Raw genomic sequence first — 18,059 nt, forward strand, 5'->3', positions numbered from 1 at the left:
CTGTAAACTTATCAAATTTCTTCAGATGAAATTTTAACATTAGATAATATGTATGTTATTAGACTAGTCGATCATGCATCCGGTTCAAACGAGTGATTTCAATTAAATTTAGTGATTCAGTTAGTATTGGATAGTCAAAATCACTTATGTAAACGATTCATCCCAGATCTATCTATTCTCAAAATCATTTTCGATCAGCATATCTTGTTATTAATTTCAAATGTACTCTTAATCTTATTGTCAAATTGAAATTTTTTTTTATATAATTCAATCCATATGGATTGTTACTATTTTTTTCCGGCGATAGGATTTTATTGATGATTAAAGAGCATGATAATTTTTGAGAAGAATATCCTGAATAATGTTATTAGGTTCGTTACACCAACTGGAATCGAGTCTCGGATTATGCATATATTAGTCTCTCTGTTAAGGCTTTAAACACTTGCTGATGTGGAGTAGTTGAGGCCATTGGACCCCAAGTCCCAACCCTAAAGGCTAAAACACAGGAGGATTTACTTAATTAATTGTCTCATCGCATGGCATGTACTTTTCAAGTTTCAACCTACGGACAGACAAACACGCACACGAGCTTGTTAAGTTCTTGTTTCTTAAACGTTCGTATGGATGGCTGCTGCGAAGAGGTGCATAGATTTTGCTTTAGTCCTCGATCATGAATCATCCATTCGATCAATGGTACGAAATACGATTAACTATATAAAATTATGCTTATTCTTTTTGGTTTTTTCTCTTGATTGACATCAATTTCGACGTCATTTATATGAATCAGAGTCCCAAATATTTCAAGGAAAATTATTTGGAAAATTATTTTAATCAGAAAACTGATTTGGATGCATGTTTTGTTTCCCATGTATTTCTGGGAGCATCAATCAAATTCAAACTTGGATTAGGAAATGCCTTCTGAAACAATTAAAGGAAATGCTGCTGCTAATTTAATTTGTTCTTCGGGGTAGATTAGGGGCATGTTTGAGATACGACTGCATTTGGTAGAAAAACATATAAATTTAGGTCTTTCTCTTTCAAGTGCTTTTCCAGGAAGCACAGCTGAAGTGCTGCTTCTAATAAAAGCGCTTATGAGGAGAATTGCTTCTTTAATGGTTGAATAATGTACGTCAAGCATTCTGAATTTGATATGTAGGTGTTCGATATCTGATACATGTTATGTTGCCAATACAATGGAATTCCATTTCCTTGTCCGTGATGATTCATTTTTGCTTGCAATTTGGATATAGGTTTTACGAGCTTGTAGCTGAAGCCATCACTGGTCGTTCAAGTAGATTTAGGAGGTGAATTTTACCATGGGAAAGAATTTGAGAGACAAAAACCCTAACAATCCATCAGGGAATGAGCATTCATCAGGGTGCGTTTGGGGATTACTTCACATCATGAAGTATCACCACTGGCATTATGTCAAGAAAAGACAAGTGCACAAGAGGCGCCGCGGTAATAGACACACTGTCGGTAAGTAAAATGACTCCAGTCTATATTATATGAAAGTTTTTCTCCCTGCTTTCTCTTTCATTAAAGTTTAATCTTAGCCACTTAGGCCATATACGCAAATTTTGTGCATAAAATCGATCTATGTGCATAAGAATCGGTCTTGTTTACTGCACTGGTAGCCTAAATTTCGTTCACTTTTGTAAGTAGTTCAATAGACTGGCTGGAGCTTATGACCATGCCATGATATGTGATGTAAAATAATATTACAGTTTATTTATGTTGGACTTTTTTTTTTTCTTTCTGTCTGCTTGGCCGCAGGAGTTGGGATTCTGGGAAGCTGTACTGCAAATGCCTGTACGCCAGAAGACACAGATGCTAAGATTGATGAATCTACTGTAAGTTTCAGCAAAAGAATTTCTGATAGCATGCATTTTAGTGCATTATTGGATATTAATTTCTTTTCGTTTTCAAAAATATTACTTGAAAGAGTGATAGACAAAAGCAACATTTGATTTGATTTTATCAGGGTAAAGGAAAGACGATGCAGTCCATTCCAGCAGGCATACATTCTGTCAAGGCCCGAATAAAAGCACGGATTTCTGGAGAAATATCAAAGAAGAAGGGTAGGCTTAACCGGAGTTCAAGCTGCCCTGTACGATCACAATTGAAACAGCATCATTTCGAAGCACCACCTAACCTGCACCCGATTGCTGAAATGGTATTGAATGAGAAAAGTCCTAGAATTGCTCACCACGGCAATGAAAAATCTTGTGCTACAAGCAATCTGGCATCACCGCCCATGACATCATATGAAGGACCAATTAGTGACAACAATGATTGTTGTGGAGATAGTTGCCCACCAATCACTAGAGATCGTACCGTGCATGACCAGGTTAACGAGAATCAAAAGGATCACACATTTACTGAAGAAAAGCTGGATAATGACATAATGCAAAATATGTTCAAGAAGAAGTTGATAAACGTAAAAGAACTCGATGCAGATGCTTCCTTGCACCATCCGAAGGAGTATTTGGAGGCTTTGGATATAATCAATGTGAACAAGGAGTTATTAGTAAAGATTTTACATGACCCCGGCTCTCCTTTGGCTGTGCACTTCAATAATCAGCAAGCCGTCAGTGCAAAAATGGGTTTAACTAGGTCAGACTCATTCCCCGTCAAACTCAGGCACAAGCATGAGTTGACAGGGTCTCCTTTAAAAGAAGAAAGCAAGTCGAAAAACATCAGTAAAACAAAGAAGTTAGTAGGGTCGTCTTCTTTGAAATATGCTGGTGAACGCTCAATTCCATCGATCAGTGAGCACACTGCAGATGGGATTCTAGAGGTAAACCAAACAATTGCTGATAGTTCTAGTTCTGCTGAAAATTTGAGGAGCCGAGGTGAGAATCAAGTGTCAATTAAGCGGTTCAAGGATATTAGACAGAAAATAAAGCATGTAATCAAGGAGAGCAGACAAGAGAGACATATGATCGCCATGGATGCCATCCTCCACAAGGTTCCTCATGGCCAAAAGCTTGCTAAAGAAATGGAGAAAGAGATCATTAACCATTCGAAGGACCTTGCAATGAATAGAGAAGGTAAAGACAGTTCAGCAAGCAGTTTTGATAGCGATTATTCGATTTCTACCTTCAAGAAAAAGCAACAACGCCACATGAGAAGAGCATCATCACTCAATGCATCGCTAGATAAGTACTGTGAGTTTTACGAGTCTAGTTGCAACAGAGAAGCCAAATGCCATACAACATCCGAGAGATTGAAGTTGAGAAATGAAGGGGTAGGCTCGCCTTTACGCTCTGTCCCAAAAACGTTGGGGAGGATTTTTTCCTTGCCTGAAATGAAATCATATAACTATCAGAGTGAGGAATCTTCTGATGTGTTCTCTTCAGAATATCATATGCAGCTCGATGCGCCAGTAGAAAGTGAGATTAAAAAATTGGCTGATGTTGGTGAATTGAAGGCAGCTTCCGGGAATAAGATGGCATCAACATCAGTTGCAGACAGTGAGAAAAGTGCTCCAGTGTATTCAATTGTTGACGATATTGAAAACTTGAAAGAACCGTTTCCTATCTCTGTGCCCGAGTTCAACGTTTCCCTCTCCGAAGGTATGTCTTCATTTTTATTAATAGGTGCTACCTTAAATTACATCATCTCAAACCAAGTGCATGCACTCTTCAAAACTTTAATTTCTTGTTTGCTCTAAGAAACTTTATGTTCAATGAACCTTTAAGTCCAGAAATTATCAGATTTTTTAGCTTCAAATTTTGGCACTTACTGATCAAACCAACTTTTGACTGAAGAATAAAGATCATCCCAACTTTTTTCAGTGTAAAAAATGTGAATTATGTTTCAAATTTAAGTCGTTCTTCGTATTTTCCTCCATCAATCACCAATTGTTGAGCTTTTAAGACTGAAACGATTATGCTTATAGATATCGGTTTTATAGGAGAAGAAACGGAAATAAAACCTAGAGATGAACAAGAAAACTTGGCCAAGCCAGGGCATGATTTTGTTATTGGTACGCCTAAGGCGGTTCACATAGATACAGAGAAGATTGAAAGTCCAAGGAAGCACTTGAGGTACGACATGACTCATCTCCGTGTTGATGACAGAGACATGGCTGAATTCAATTACGTACGAAATGTGTTGAAGCAATCTGGATTCAATGGGAATGAGTCCCTTGGGACATGGCATTCGGATGACCAGCCAGTTGATCGTTTGATGTATGGAGACGCGGAGGGCTGCTTGGTGCATGGTCTTGATTGTTCAGGAAATGAAGAAGGCAGGAAATGCGATCACTATCTTTTGTTTGATATAATCAATGAGGTGCTGATGGAGATATATGGTAGGTCATACAACTACTGTCCGATGGCGTTGTCTTCGCTATGTCACATTCCTCTAATGCCGGCAGGGAACCATGTTCTAAAGGAAGTTTGGACCCTTGTGAGTTGGTACTTGAGCTTGAGACCTGAGGTTGATCAATCACTGGATTATGTTGCGAGCAGGGATCTTGCGAAGAACGACGGATGGATGAACCTCCAGTTTGATTCTGAGTGCATAGGGATTGAGCTGGAGGACTTAATTTTTGATGAAATTTTAGAGGAAGTTCTCTGTGTTTGAGCTTGTGGATGGATCGGCTTTCAGTTATCCGATACGTTGCCAAATCTGACAAGACGATATATGTTCTAAACTAGTTTAACCTGCAGGGAAGTAGAATCCGAAAGTGGGTGCAAATGATCGAGCACTCGGCCCTAGTCAATTGGCCTAACCCACATCTACATGTAATATCATTACTCTGAACTTCACCAAGAACATAGAGAAAAGGATTAGGAACAGAGAGAATTATTTTGTTCATATTCATATTGTTGTGCCTTGGTCCGTTCATTAGTGCGGAAACAAGATTCAGATTACAACCTCACCAAAATCACACTCGGTTGAACAGAATAAAATACAAGAAATAAAGACACCGAGAAATTTACGAGGTTCGGCAAAAAATCATGCCTACGTCCCCGGAGAGATATTGCTCTTCACTATGAGAATAACAGTACAAGTACACATGAGTTAAATCAACATAACCCAATCCCAAATCCCTTGCACACCCACTCATAGAATTTTCCCAAGAGCCTCACTCTACCCCAAGAGTTCTTTCACTAGAATACTTTTCACTCTAGCTCTCTTGATTTTTCTCTCCCCCATGCCCATGCTTTCCCATGGGAGAGCCGAATGCTCTCCCCCTTTGGATGCTCTCTCTCTCTGATGTCTTCTCAGGAGAGAGCCGAATGCTCTCTTTCTCTTTTTCTCCACTTCGGCTCTTTGCAATTAAATGGACAGAAAAGTGAGTCAACTTCTCATTTTTTTCATAGACACAATGATGATCCATCATGCTCCCTTTTCTCAAAACACAAAACCACTTTCGGCATGCAAATGGGAAATGAATAAAAAATGCCAAAACAAAGGAATCCCATGAAACATCATCATTGTCTTCCACTATTAGCCAAAATGAGATATGGACATATTTGGCCACTATTCCGAAAGCATAACACACAGAGTCATTTAATTGTTAACAGCTCAAAATATGAGCCAATCACAACAATCTCCACCTTGGCGAATATACTGTGCAAAAAATCCTTGCACCCATCACCAAAGTCCATTGGCCTTACGTACCAGTATACACACTCTGAATCAACCTTTTTGGTCCTGTTTCGATTCAGTCACTGCCAATGCATGTGCAGCTGCTGCAAGCTAAAAATCACCATTTAGCTTCAGACAGTATCTCGACACATCCTCGTCTCCTCCAGCAGGTTTTCCTCCTTTTCATTGTCTGCAACCTGGAAACTCGTCAGCGCGCCCGTTTGCAACAACAACCCATCGAGCCAGACAAAATTCCCACACTTTCTCCTACCTCAGGACCATCTCATCACATGTGAATCCCATAGCTCCACCTGCTGTAAAACCCCTGCAACACTTGAGACTAAACATCACCTGGAGAAGTGTTGCTTCGAGTACCTAGAGGACATACTCAAAGTCTTCCGTCACAAACTTGCTACAACCCGGCCTTGCACTCGTAGCACTGTGGACCCTTGCCTCCGAAACCGGATCTGAACCTGCTGTCTCTCTCAGATCCTCTTTTCAATTTTCTTCCACGATTCCAACCTTTAATAACTTAAGCAGTCTTGTGCCCACCATCATCCATGGTCTCCTTTGTGTATCATTCAACACCAAAGAAGCTTGCACCTGCTCCAAACTTACTGTAACTTTCCATGCAGTAAAGTTTCACAAGGTTCTCGTACGAATCTGAAAGTGAGGGAAGAAGAAAAAGGCCTTTGTCTTCTTCCTCAACATCAACTTTCGCAGTTGATCCAAGCATCCCTGAACACGGCTTCCATTTCTTCAGGCTTCCATTACTTTCCTTTACCAAGAGTAAAACCGCCTCTCCCATTAAACTGCTCAACTGAAAATTCCATGGTGAACAACAAATCTGGACCTCTAACAAACCAAGCCTCCAACGATGCTCTGATACCAATTGTTGTGCCTTGGTCCGTTCATTAGTGCGGAAACAAGATTCAGATTACAACCTCACCAAAATCACACTCGGTTGAACAGAATAAAATACAAGAAATAAAGACACCGAGAAATTTACGAGGTTCGGCAAAAAATCCTGCCTACGTCCCCGGAGAGATATTGCTCTTCACTATGAGAATAACAGTACAAGTACACATGAGTTAAATCAACATAACCCAATCCCAAATCCCTTGCACACCCACTCATAGAATTTTCCCAAGTGCCTCACTCTACCCCAAGAGTTCTTTCACTAGAATACTTTTCACTCTAGCTCTCTTGATTTTTCTCTCCCCCATGCCCATGCTTTCCCATGGGAGAGCCGAATGCTCTCCCCCTTTGGATGCTCTCTCTCTTTGATGTCTTCTCAGGAGAGAGCCGAATGCTCTCTTTCTCTTTTTCTCCACTTCGGCTCTTTGCAATTAAATGGACAGAAAAGTGAGTCAACTTCTCCTTTTTTTCATAGACACAATGATGATCCATCATGCTCCCTTTTCTCAAAACACAAAACCACTTTCGGCATGCAAATGGGAAATGAATAAAAAATGCCAAAACAAAGGAATCCCATGAAACATCATCATTGTCTTCCACTATTAGCCAAAATGAGATATGGACATATTTGGCCACTATTCCGAAAGCATAACACACAGAGTCATTTAATTGTTAACAGCTCAAAATATGAGCCAATCACAACACATATATCCTTTAGTAACTAGTGAAATATGAAATTTGTAGTGTATATTTAAAATTGGGGTTCACGTGTCCTGCAGTGTGAATTTGTGAGGAGATTTGCTTGTAACAGTTTGCTTTCTACAGTAATCAGACAGAAAGTATTACATCAATCAAAAGAAATTGTGCAACAGATTCTATAATAACATTCCCAAAACCCCTCAGTAAGGAACTAACCCAAGATTTTAGGCTTGAATGTCTACTTGGTGACATTGAGTTTCTAGCACGTAGGATGCAGTCTGTTGTTTTCGTCTTTGTGTCTAGAGAGAGTAACAAAGCTGCTCACTTGGTGGCCAAGTATGTAGGTGAGAAAGGAAGGGATTTCGTGTGGGATTGTATTGGGCCTGAATTTTTGTTTAATATCTTGGCCCAAGATATTAACATTCCTATGAGAATTTAATATACTCATCTTTGACAAAAAAAAAATCAAAAGAAATTGTGCCATGTGTCTCTCTCGAGTGAGAGTCTTTCTCTCTTTTTGAGAGTACTAGAAATTGTGACCTGCACGTTGCTGTGGGGAGTGTGACTTGCACGTAGCTATGAGATTGAAAATTTTATGACATAATATGGTTAAAACATATACAAATCATGTATCCAATGATTGTGGACCTAATAATCATAGACTCAGCATCGAATGCCTAAATGTCATCAAACCAAAGTAAACTTTCATTTTACTAAGTTCTTAGCACTTCAGTTAAATCTGAAGTTAAAAAAAGTAGTTCAATTTGACTTAAAATTACACAAAGGAAGGCAGATAGACAGAACAAACAGTTGCGGAAAAGTGTACAGTGACACTGATCCTGCAAGTCAAATATGAAAAATATTCAAAAGAAAGTAAAAATTCAAATTATTCCTAGCATTAGTAGATTAAAAATGAAGAAATAAAATTCATTTAAGTTTATATTGCTTGTCGCTTGACAATTCAGCATGGGAAAAAAATGCAAGAGAAAAATATTGTTAATATCCGGTGAAGTGAATAACAGTGAGTATAACATGAATATGCATGTGCATGGTATGGAAAAAAACTGGACAAACCTAAATCAACTAAGTTACAACACAACTACATATGCAAACAACGCAAAAGACTGAATTAGGCGCAAGCCAACTAACTTTGAATCTAACCAAATCAGAAAAGCAATCACAATCAAACTAACCTCTTCTTCCCATATGAAGTAAAAGATGTCTCCTATTTTGCCTTTGCGAACAGCGCGCTTTTCACCCTTTACGCACAAAAAGAACACACTGAAAATGCTTGACAACATTATAAAAGCTATACATACAACATTATATATGTATTTGAACATAAAGTATAAAGATTTACTAACAAATTCAAGCTTAAATTTAACAAAATAAGTAAATATGAATTGAAATCAAACCATATCATACTTGTTAAAAAACGTTTTTGACTAAATTTGACAAATAGCATCATAAATTGTTCAAAAATTAGCACCACTGAAAAAACTCATTACTCCAATAAAAAACGGAATATTGTTTGATTTACATTGATAAAATATGACAAAAGTAGTCCACCGGAGCACCAAAAGTTTTCCTGCATATCCACCATCACACATTACTTAAAAACCAAAACAAAACACAAAATTACACACACATAACAAAATTAAATAGAAGACCAATAAAAAAAACCAATACATTACGTAAAAGAATTGTGGCAATTAACCCAATTTACAATGAAAACGTTAACTGGACAGCCTTGTCGAAAAGATTGGATCAACATATTCCACATAGGTAGTTCTTGTGGCTTTGGATTGACAATGGTATTTGCATACAAAAGATTTAATAAACATTGTCCCATTTACATGCAAAAAATGACAAAAATATTGTTCTATTCAATTACCTTCCAGAAAATAATAATGATAGTGAAAATGCTTATGTTATTCGGTCATATGGCAGCTTGAAATCGAAATACTAAGCTCTCAATTAACCAAAAAAAGGCAGTAACTTTGAAAAATATTTGACAACATATTACACACCAACAATAAAAGGATTTCCATCATTGTGAGAAAAAAATCCTACAAAAATTGGTATTGTTCATATCACTATAGATTTATATCTAATGGCATATAGTTTGAAGAAACTGACGACATTTCTCCAGAGTATTTTGAACCAAGAAATGATAATGACAAATAAGGGCTACGATGAGCGAGATTATACGACTACTGAAATTTTGGATTGAAAGAAATACAATACTTGCATAGGAAAAAGGGTCCATCTCGAACACTCCATATGTAGTGGATGAGAAACTAAGAAAGTAGCAAAAGAAAAATTAAATGGCATAAACTCTATGCTGAATCAACACATAACCAAACCCATTTGAGTCTTACCTCGTGATCATTAACCCAACTAATTGCCACCCACCTTAAGTTTTGCTACATAAATGCCCTTTGCAAGCAACCCAAATGGAGTGGTCTCCTCTTCCAAAGTGTGCATATATGGTTCTTTGTCAAGAGAAAATGCACTCAACATTTGCTCTAATCGACTGACACATAAGAAAGTAAAAACAATTGGTACACCGGTTAGCATAGTACTTACATAGAGAAAATGGTCCATTTTCTAGACTCCATATGCAATGGATAAGAAACTAAGAAAATAGCAAAAGAAAAATTAAATGGCATGAACTCTATGTTGAATGAACACATAACCGAACCCATTTTAGTCTTATGTCGCGATCATTTGCCCAAATAATTACCAGATTTCCAAGTGATAAATCAAATATATAACTCTTACTATCATGCACTACCATTCCAAATTACCATGTCAAGAGAAGGGAAAGGAACATTGTGAGGTGAAAAATATAACTAAGGGCAGAGTAGAATTAATCATTTTGATGTTCCTGTTAATTATGTCTAAAAGAATTTCCATATCCAGTGCATTCTTTCTCATAATTGACACAAAAGAAAAAAATATACGGCCATGTTCATGTACTTCAAAGAGGAACAACCATATACCTGAGTTTTTCAGATCATTAGTCACCTTCTTCCCAAATTCCCTGAACATAAAATTCTCTTGCGCTCGTTTGTTTCATGTTGTGCCTTGCTCCCATTCAGATCCTTCTATTTCTCCTAGTTGAAGACTCTAAGTCAAGTAAAATCAAACATTTAAACGACTCATCTCTCACCTGATTGATTGGTACCAAATGAAGGCTATTAATACTTATTTGTAATTTAATTAGCAAAAAAATTAAAAACGCTTGAATGAATTTAACAAATCGGTGAGCTACAGTATGTAAGTAATTAGTACTCTTGACAATACCTGTTGCTTATCCAAGATATAATTCAATGTCAAATCGAAATCAAAATTAATATGAACTAATTTAAATAAGTGCAAGCATTGATACCTCAATTGAATTTTTTCTTGCCGAAAAACCTTGACCTTCAAAACCAAATTACCTTTATCAACGAAAATGAATCAATTTAAGAAAGCCAATACAATGTAAAAAAATAGCCATTCAATTCAGATGTATTTAGATTATACAAAGGTCCATTCAAACAACCATAAAGACAAAAAATGAAAATTTGAACAACCAACCTTTTCCAAAAACCACTGGTCCCACCCTTCTAACCTTTGATTGATCCAGTAAGAACCAAAATAATCTTAAATGAAAAGAAACCCTATTAATTAACCTTCAATATCAGAATCTATAATCACTTTCTTCAACTAAATTGACTTTTTTGTTGGAAAACCCCACAAAACCCAGTTTACTTATCCATTTCTAAGGGAATTGACATACATGCTTACGTTTCTCACCACTAGTCTGATGCTCCACTTATATCCTGACTCATTTCCTTGCAAACTGTCGTTTGATTGCCATAAGTGTCTAGTAGAATTTTTTTGGAAGCTTGTAACTTTGTTTCATTACTGGTTGTAAATTTATGCAGAATACCGATTGGATTAAAAGGTATTAAATTAATGACGTATAAAATTAGAAAAAACAAATAGACACAAAAAAGGGACCGAAGTTCCACATATGGTGCAAGTTCATAGATTAGAACTTACCACTTGAAATGTCTCTAGGAATTTTCCGAGTTGGTGTTCATGTTGCTTTTCATCATTCATTCCATCAAGCATTATATACTCAATGAAGATTTTCTGTTGACTAAAGAGTCAGATTAAAGAGCAATAACGAGATTTTCTAAGATTGTAAAACAACAGTAAAGTTTCGTTGTAAACAAATGAAAGCTCAAAGAATTTACTAAAGGAAAAGCCCAAGCTGCAGCCGTTATCTGACAATGAATTTCTTGGACTGCTGCATGAAGTAAAATTGCTAATTTCAGACCTGGAAGATGGCAATGAAACTTTCCATATTTCTTTAATCCAAATTTTTAAAACTAAAATCATAAAAAATTGAATAAAGAAAAAAAATCAACTTTTTTGAGCTAACCAATCGCCAGTTTTTGAGTGCCTACTCATGGAAGGAACTTCAAAAGTGGGAGCCAAATGCATAGCAGGTACTCTTTCACTCTTTCCCTAGGTTCTGTCCACTGACTCTGGCTTGTAAACAAAAACATTATGAACAGAAAAATTTGAAAGATGTTGTAGAACAGTGGATGTCCACTCAAATAATTAAATAATTGGCCCTTCCTTTTGGTTGCTGAAGCTTGCTACACACTACTCCCATTTTCTATATAAATACAAACCCCACACAACATCAAAGTGGGAAGACTCACGGGAGAGATAGGAAGGAAGAAAAAGGAGAGAAAAGAAAGGAAGAAGAAAAGGAGAGAAAGAGAGAAAGGAGAGGAAGAGGAGATGAGATAATGGAGAGAGTTATCTTTGTATTTCTATTATTTCAGATTATAATGAAAGCACCACTGCTGCCCCAAGGACGTACTCCAGTCACATTGACTGTAGAGGAACCTCGTAAATTTTGTGTCTTGTTTATTTATTCCATTAAACACACCATCGATTTTATAACACGTTATCAGCACGAGAAGCTCTCATGTCAGTGGAAAGCACAACGCCACAAATCCTGTTCACATCTGTCGCTTGGAATCTCACAGATAAGAAAATTTTTCATGTCATCTTAAAATCTTTGTACTACTGATTTTCCTGAAGCAAATATATATATGTTGTTGCATGACTGTATATCATTCTTTGCAGAAGCAAAAGAGTACAAACTCAAAATTCGTAGAGAATTTGACAGCCATGTAAACAGCCTCGGAACTCCAACTTGCGGACCTCGGATTGAAATACGTTCTTCTTGAAAGTTGTTCATCCACTCATTATCTACAACATATCAAAATTTCCGAAAACTTTAACGGTGCGATCGTCGCAGATGTCTGAATACCAAACCAGTTTCCACCTTCCGCATAAAACTGGATAGCCACCTTATGAGTACCACAACTTCATTTCTGTAGCTCAAATCGAAATTGTTTCTTCACGAAAGTTATTTGGTATCCTCTTATCCATATCATACTAAAATTTGAACTAAATCTAACGGTTTGATCTTCTCATAAGTTGCAGACACTCTTGACTCCAAAACTTATGGGAACCGTTTCGACTTTTTCGAAACTCACTTCAGGAGGAACACCAATTGGAACTTATTATTACTATTATTTACTGAGTAACCAAAATGACTTCAGAACTGTGAAATAAAAATAAAAATAAAAGGAATCAGACAAAAGAAGTGGCAAACCAAGAAAAATAAAAAGCAAAAGATGAGGACTTAATCATTGCATTTTCTGTTTTGGCATATTTATGTGCATGGTGTTGGTTTAAATCCCATGTCACAAGTTCTATTTATTTAAAGCAATTTATTTACAGTGGGTAGAATTATTATCCTTTGCTTTAAAGCTTTGATATTTATGAGAAGGGTGCTGAATCAAAGCCCTTGTCACAAGCTTTATTTACTTAAAAGCAATTTATTTACCATGGACGGTTTTACGACCTACTGCTTTAAGTTTTGATTTATGTGAATGATTCTTAATTAAAGCCTTTGTCACAAGTTTTATTTACTTAAATGTAATTTATTCATTATGGCTGGAATTACCACCTATTACTTTAATTTATTTATTATACTTATCTTTTGTTACGACGAATATATACAGTACCTGAACTTCCTTGATCAGATCAGAACCTGTAGTTTCTTGATCCTCAACATATAAAAATGATTGGACCTGAAGTTCCATCACACAAAAAGATCAGACATAAAGTCCCTTGATCCTGAAGATCAGGACATGAAATTCCTTGGTGAGTATCGTAAGTTTAAAGTGTCATAGTGGCTCAACTTAATTGTAATAAAAGCTATAAGAGTCTCAGTCTACAGACTATTTAATAAGGACCAGAAGTTCCTTATGTCCATACTCAAAATGGTTTAGCAGAATCATTTATTAAGCGGATGAAATTGATTACCTGTGCTTTGCTCATGAAAATGAAATTGCCAGTTTTGACATGGGGACATGTCATTTTACATAATTCATTATTAAGTTTGGTTAAGACTAGTTGCCAACCATCAATATTTCTTAGTACAACTCGTGTTTGGGCACTAGCCAAACATTAGCATTTCGAGTTTTTGGTTGTGTTATCTATGTGCCTGTAAGATTGCCATAACGTACGAAAATAAGGCATCAATACAAATTGGGAATTTATGTTGAATTCTGTTGATGCACAAAACCGGAGGGGTCTTGGAACAACGTAAATCCGACCATGAATCTGCAAGAAAGTAAAGAACACAAGATATATCGTGGTTCACCCCAATGTTTGGGCTACGTCCACACTGATATTGTATTTCTCTGTTTGTGAGAGGATTGTGAGAGTGAGAGATTTGAATATGAAAGTGAGGCTTTGGGGATCTCCGGCCCCTTCTTTATGAGGGTGAGGAGTCCCTTTTATAGACTAAGGGCTCCTCACTTATTACATATTTACCCCTTCATTTATTACATAATTACATTTGAGTCCCCCGAGTATTTATACGAGGTCTAAATACGGAGGCCCTAAGTATGGTACAAACAGTAGTCCCCCAAGTCTTCAGTCAAGAAAGTCTTTTGGTTGGAGACTTGAAATTCAGTCCATGTGTGGGCTAAAGTAACTAGATGTCGTCTAGAACTAAATACTCGATATGAGGCGGTGCTCAATGTGAAATGATGCTCAACTAAATGTAGCACATGTTGCAAGGCTGCTCGGCTTGTGGCTTATGTTGCCTTGGTTGGCTTGGCTTGTGGCGTTGAAGGTAAGGGAGTCCCTTTTATAGAATAAGAGCTCGCTCCTCAATACATAAATGATGGGTTAGAGTTGATGTTCGCGGCGAAACGGTTGCTTAGCAGGCGGCGATGCTCTCTAATAATGATGAGGGAGTCCCTTTTATAGAATAAGGGCTCGCTCCTCAATACATAAGTGATGGGCTAGAGTTGATGCTCGCAGCGAGGCGGTTGCTCAGCAGGCGGCGATGCTCTCTAATGATGGTGAGGAAGTCCCTTTTATAGAATAAGGGCTCGCTCCTCAATACATAAGTGATGGGCTAGAGTTGATGCTCGCGACGAGGCGGTTGCTCAGTATGCGGCAATACTCTCCAATGATGGTGAGGAAGTCCCTTTTATAGAATAAGGGCTCGCTCCTCAATACATAAGTGATGGGTGCTTTCTAATGAAAGTGAGGGAGTCCCTTTTATAGAATAAAGGTTCGCTCTTCAATACATGAATGATGGGTTAAATCCCCCAAGTATTTTTCATGAAGCCCAGTTGCGGAAGCCCAATACATGGTACATAGTGTAGTCCCCCAAATCTTTAGTTAATAGAGTCTGTTGGCTGGAGACTTCAAATTGAATCCATGTATGGGCCAAAGTGGCAGTTGTTCAGAGGCGGTATTTGTATACCCTGCATTGAAGCTTTGTAGGTGAAGCTTTGCAAGTGAATCTTTGAAGCTGGAGCTTTTGTAAATGAAGCTTTTGAAGCTGGAGCTCTGTAAATGAAGCTTTCGAAGCTGACTGACATGAGTGATGCTCATAAATATTTATGTTGATTGACATGAGTGATGCTCATGGATGTTGACATGAGTGATGCTCATGAATGTTGACATGAGTGATGCTCATGAATGTTTATGTATGATTGACATGAGTGATGCTCATATATAATTTTGGAGTACTGGACGTACTTTTGATCACCTAGTTGGTGATAATAGCGGCAGGCTGCCGAATAATTTTGGAGCACTGGACGTACTTTTGATCATCTGGTTGGTGATAATAGCGGCAAACTGCCGAATAATTTTTTGTAGTACTGGACGTACTTTTGATCACCTGGTTGATGATAATAGTGGCAGGCTACCGAATAATTTTGTAGTACTGGACGTACTTTTGATCACCTGGTTGATGATAATAGCGGTAGGCTGCCAAATAATTTTAGAGTACTGGACGTACTTTTGATCACCTGGTTGGTGATAATAACGGCAGGCTGCCGAATAATTTTGGAGTACTAGACTTACTTTTGATCACCTGGTTAGTGATAATAGAGGGCCTGGCTCTTTTGGGCATATGGGCCTTCGCTCTCCACATAACATTCCAGCCCATTATTTTGGGCTTGCAGATTTTTTTTAAATTTTTTTTATTACCCTTTAATGGGGTTATACAGATGTCTCCGAAAGATAAAAAAAAAATAAATTACATCATTCAAAAAATCTGTTGTAGAAGGTGGGTATGGCAGATGGTTGGATAGTGGGATAACATGTGCAGCGGGCAGTTGCTTTTGCAGTGTCCCTCATGTGCTACTCATCATCGAAAACAAGCTTTACGTCTTGAGGCTTCCCCTTATTCTTTGCAATGTCACCCATGTGCTACCCATCCTCGAAAACAAGCTTTCTTGAGACTTCCCATTGTTCTTTGCAGTGTCACCCATGTTGCTTTGCAAGGTCATCTTTTGCTTTTCTTGATATGTGAGTAGATGCACCACTGTAAAATGCTCAATAATTTCTCATTATTGCAAACTGCTGCAACAACGTGACTCTTAAAACTCTTTAGCAATGATGTATCTTTTTGCCCTTCTGGAAAAGGCTCTGTCGGTTCAGCATCATCTTCACAACATCAAGTGGTCAGATGAAGACTCCAGCAGCCCATGCCAATTTGATTCAACACCGGAACAATCCTCCAAATGCTGCATGCGTTTCTTACATAGACCAATGAATGCAGAAAATTGTAGCGGTACACTCTCATGGCTTCTAATATCACCATTGAATACAGGCGCTGAATTAGATAGCATAGCTTCCACAACACACAATCTAACTCGTTCCTGCAAATAATCGAGACTGTCATTACATGGATTCCAATTGGAGAAAGCTTTCCAATCTTTGACGCAGCCGCTGAAAACGGAGGGAACGTTCTCGGATTCGATCCGAGATGCGAAGTCTGTGGCCGAAGGAACTTCGTTCAATCTTCAAACTCACAGAGATGACTCCATTGATACGCTGATTTGCTCTCCGACTTACTAAGCTCGGTGAACTAGCACACAACCATAGCAGGAGAACGAGAGCAAGAGATAAATGAACTTGATGTCTTCTGTGTGGGCAACAAACTTTTGGGTTAACCTGCTGTCATTTGCGCTGATCTTTTCTACCGCATAAACTCCCCCCAACACCCTTCAAAGCCGCAAGATTGAATCTTTTTTACCAACCCAAATTCCTGAATCACCAACCTGATTTGGTTCCTCATAATTCCAGCATTTCCTTCACTGACCCCAAACTTTTGGGTTTAAATTAATGTGCCCCAACTGACAGCCTTCCCAATTTCACAGAAACGTCAGAAGACTCATCGGAGGAAGTTACAGAGAGAGTCCGGTGATTCTTCGAGAAGAAATCCAGGCCGCCTTCATCGGAGTTCTTCAGCATCAAGCTCAAGCTCTGACCTTGTCGGTGCTACGAATATGCTTCCTAGGAATATGTTTCCCACAAACTTCACCGATCGCTGGAATATACTTCCCGGCTTAGCTCTCGTCGATTATGTAAATGGGTCGGGTTTTGAACGACGGGTCAAGCTCAATGAACTTCGTGATCGCGGCAAAGAAGTGTTTCACGATGGTGACTTGGTCTCTTGAGATCTTCGCTGAGTTAGCGGCGATGCTAAATCCGGTACCGATCGGGTTGTCGAGGAAGGTCATGCCAAAGATTCTGTTCCAGGAGGCGGAATTGGGTTCCAAGGCCAGGGGGTCATAAGGGTTTTTATGGAAATTTCACGAGCTAGGGGCCGAGCTCGTAGAAGTTACCGAGCATGGAGGAACAGCCGGGGCCGCCTAGAGTCAGAAAATGTCCGTTGTGAGGTTTTGAGCTTTGTAGAAAGTGTAGAAAATGGCAGAGCCGCTGGTGGGAGCAGAGGATTATGAGGAAAGATATGAAAATGGCTTGCTTCTTTGACGACATTGCTCAAATGGGTTGAAGGAGGATGAGAGATTTTGAGGTGTTTATTTGGTGGAACAGGTGCTTAGTTCTTGGGTTTATGCGGATTCACGGTGGAGTGTGGTGAGGTCTCACGTTGGTGAGATGAAAAAATTGAAAGAGAACCGACATAGCTTTTCATGTCGATTTCCTACAAACGGCGCCAAATGTTGATGCACAAAACCGGAGGGGTCTTGGAACAACGTAAATCCGACCGTGAATTTGCAAGAAAGTAAAAAACACAAGATGTATCGTGGTTCATCCCAATGTTTGGGCTACGTTCACACTGATATTGTATTTCTCTATTTGTGAGAGGATTATAAGAGTGAAAGCTTTGAATATAAGAGTGAGGCTTCGGGGATCTCCGGCCCCTTCTTTGTGAGGGTGAGGAGTCCCTTTTATAGACTAAGGGCTCCTCACTTATTACA

The 18,059-nt window shown here is 38.3% G+C and overlaps 1 protein-coding gene and 1 long non-coding RNA gene across 5 annotated transcripts; one reads left to right on the top strand and one right to left on the bottom strand.

The window, feature by feature from the left end:
* Positions 1-534: 534 nt before the first annotated feature.
* Positions 535-4,833, top strand: LOC103414067 (protein TRM32-like). 3 transcript variants are annotated; one of them, XM_070810115.1, is made up of 5 exons: positions 535-693; positions 1,251-1,479; positions 1,777-1,853; positions 1,985-3,578; positions 3,905-4,833. In XM_070810115.1, exons 2-5 carry the CDS (start codon positions 1,317-1,319, stop codon positions 4,591-4,593), a joined length of 2,523 nt encoding a protein of 840 aa, XP_070666216.1. In that variant the 5' UTR covers positions 535-693; positions 1,251-1,316; the 3' UTR covers positions 4,594-4,833. The 3 variants fall into 3 exon arrangements, with proteins under 3 accessions (XP_070666216.1, XP_070666218.1, XP_070666217.1); XM_070810117.1 differs by having other exon boundaries at positions 3,920-4,833; XM_070810116.1 differs by lacking the exon at positions 535-693 and adding an exon at positions 773-1,125.
* A 5,202-nt stretch (positions 4,834-10,035) lies between these two features.
* LOC139190053 (uncharacterized) lies at positions 10,036-11,848 on the bottom strand. 2 transcript variants are annotated; one of them, XR_011574041.1, is made up of 5 exons: positions 11,660-11,848; positions 11,275-11,524; positions 11,026-11,136; positions 10,616-10,650; positions 10,036-10,353 (listed from the first exon to the last, which is right to left on the bottom strand). It is a non-coding gene; the product is annotated as an uncharacterized lncRNA (long non-coding RNA). The 2 variants fall into 2 exon arrangements; XR_011574040.1 differs by having other exon boundaries at positions 11,017-11,136.
* Between the last annotated feature and the right edge of the window lie 6,211 nt (positions 11,849-18,059).

This window comes from Malus domestica, chromosome 12 (assembly GCF_042453785.1).
Source record: "Malus domestica chromosome 12, GDT2T_hap1".
Lineage (NCBI taxonomy): Eukaryota > Viridiplantae > Streptophyta > Magnoliopsida > Rosales > Rosaceae > Malus > Malus domestica.

Bases quoted from the DNA above. Each gene is read 5' to 3' on its own strand.
- LOC103414067 (XM_070810115.1), top strand. From the start codon at position 1,317: ATGGGAAAGAATTTGAGAGACAAAAACCCTAACAATCCATCAGGGAAT. The intron at 1,480-1,776 runs GTAAGTAAAATG...GCTTGGCCGCAG, and splicing joins CGGTAATAGACACACTGTCG to GAGTTGGGATTCTGGGAAGC. The intron at 1,854-1,984 runs GTAAGTTTCAGC...TGATTTTATCAG, and splicing joins CTAAGATTGATGAATCTACT to GGTAAAGGAAAGACGATGCA.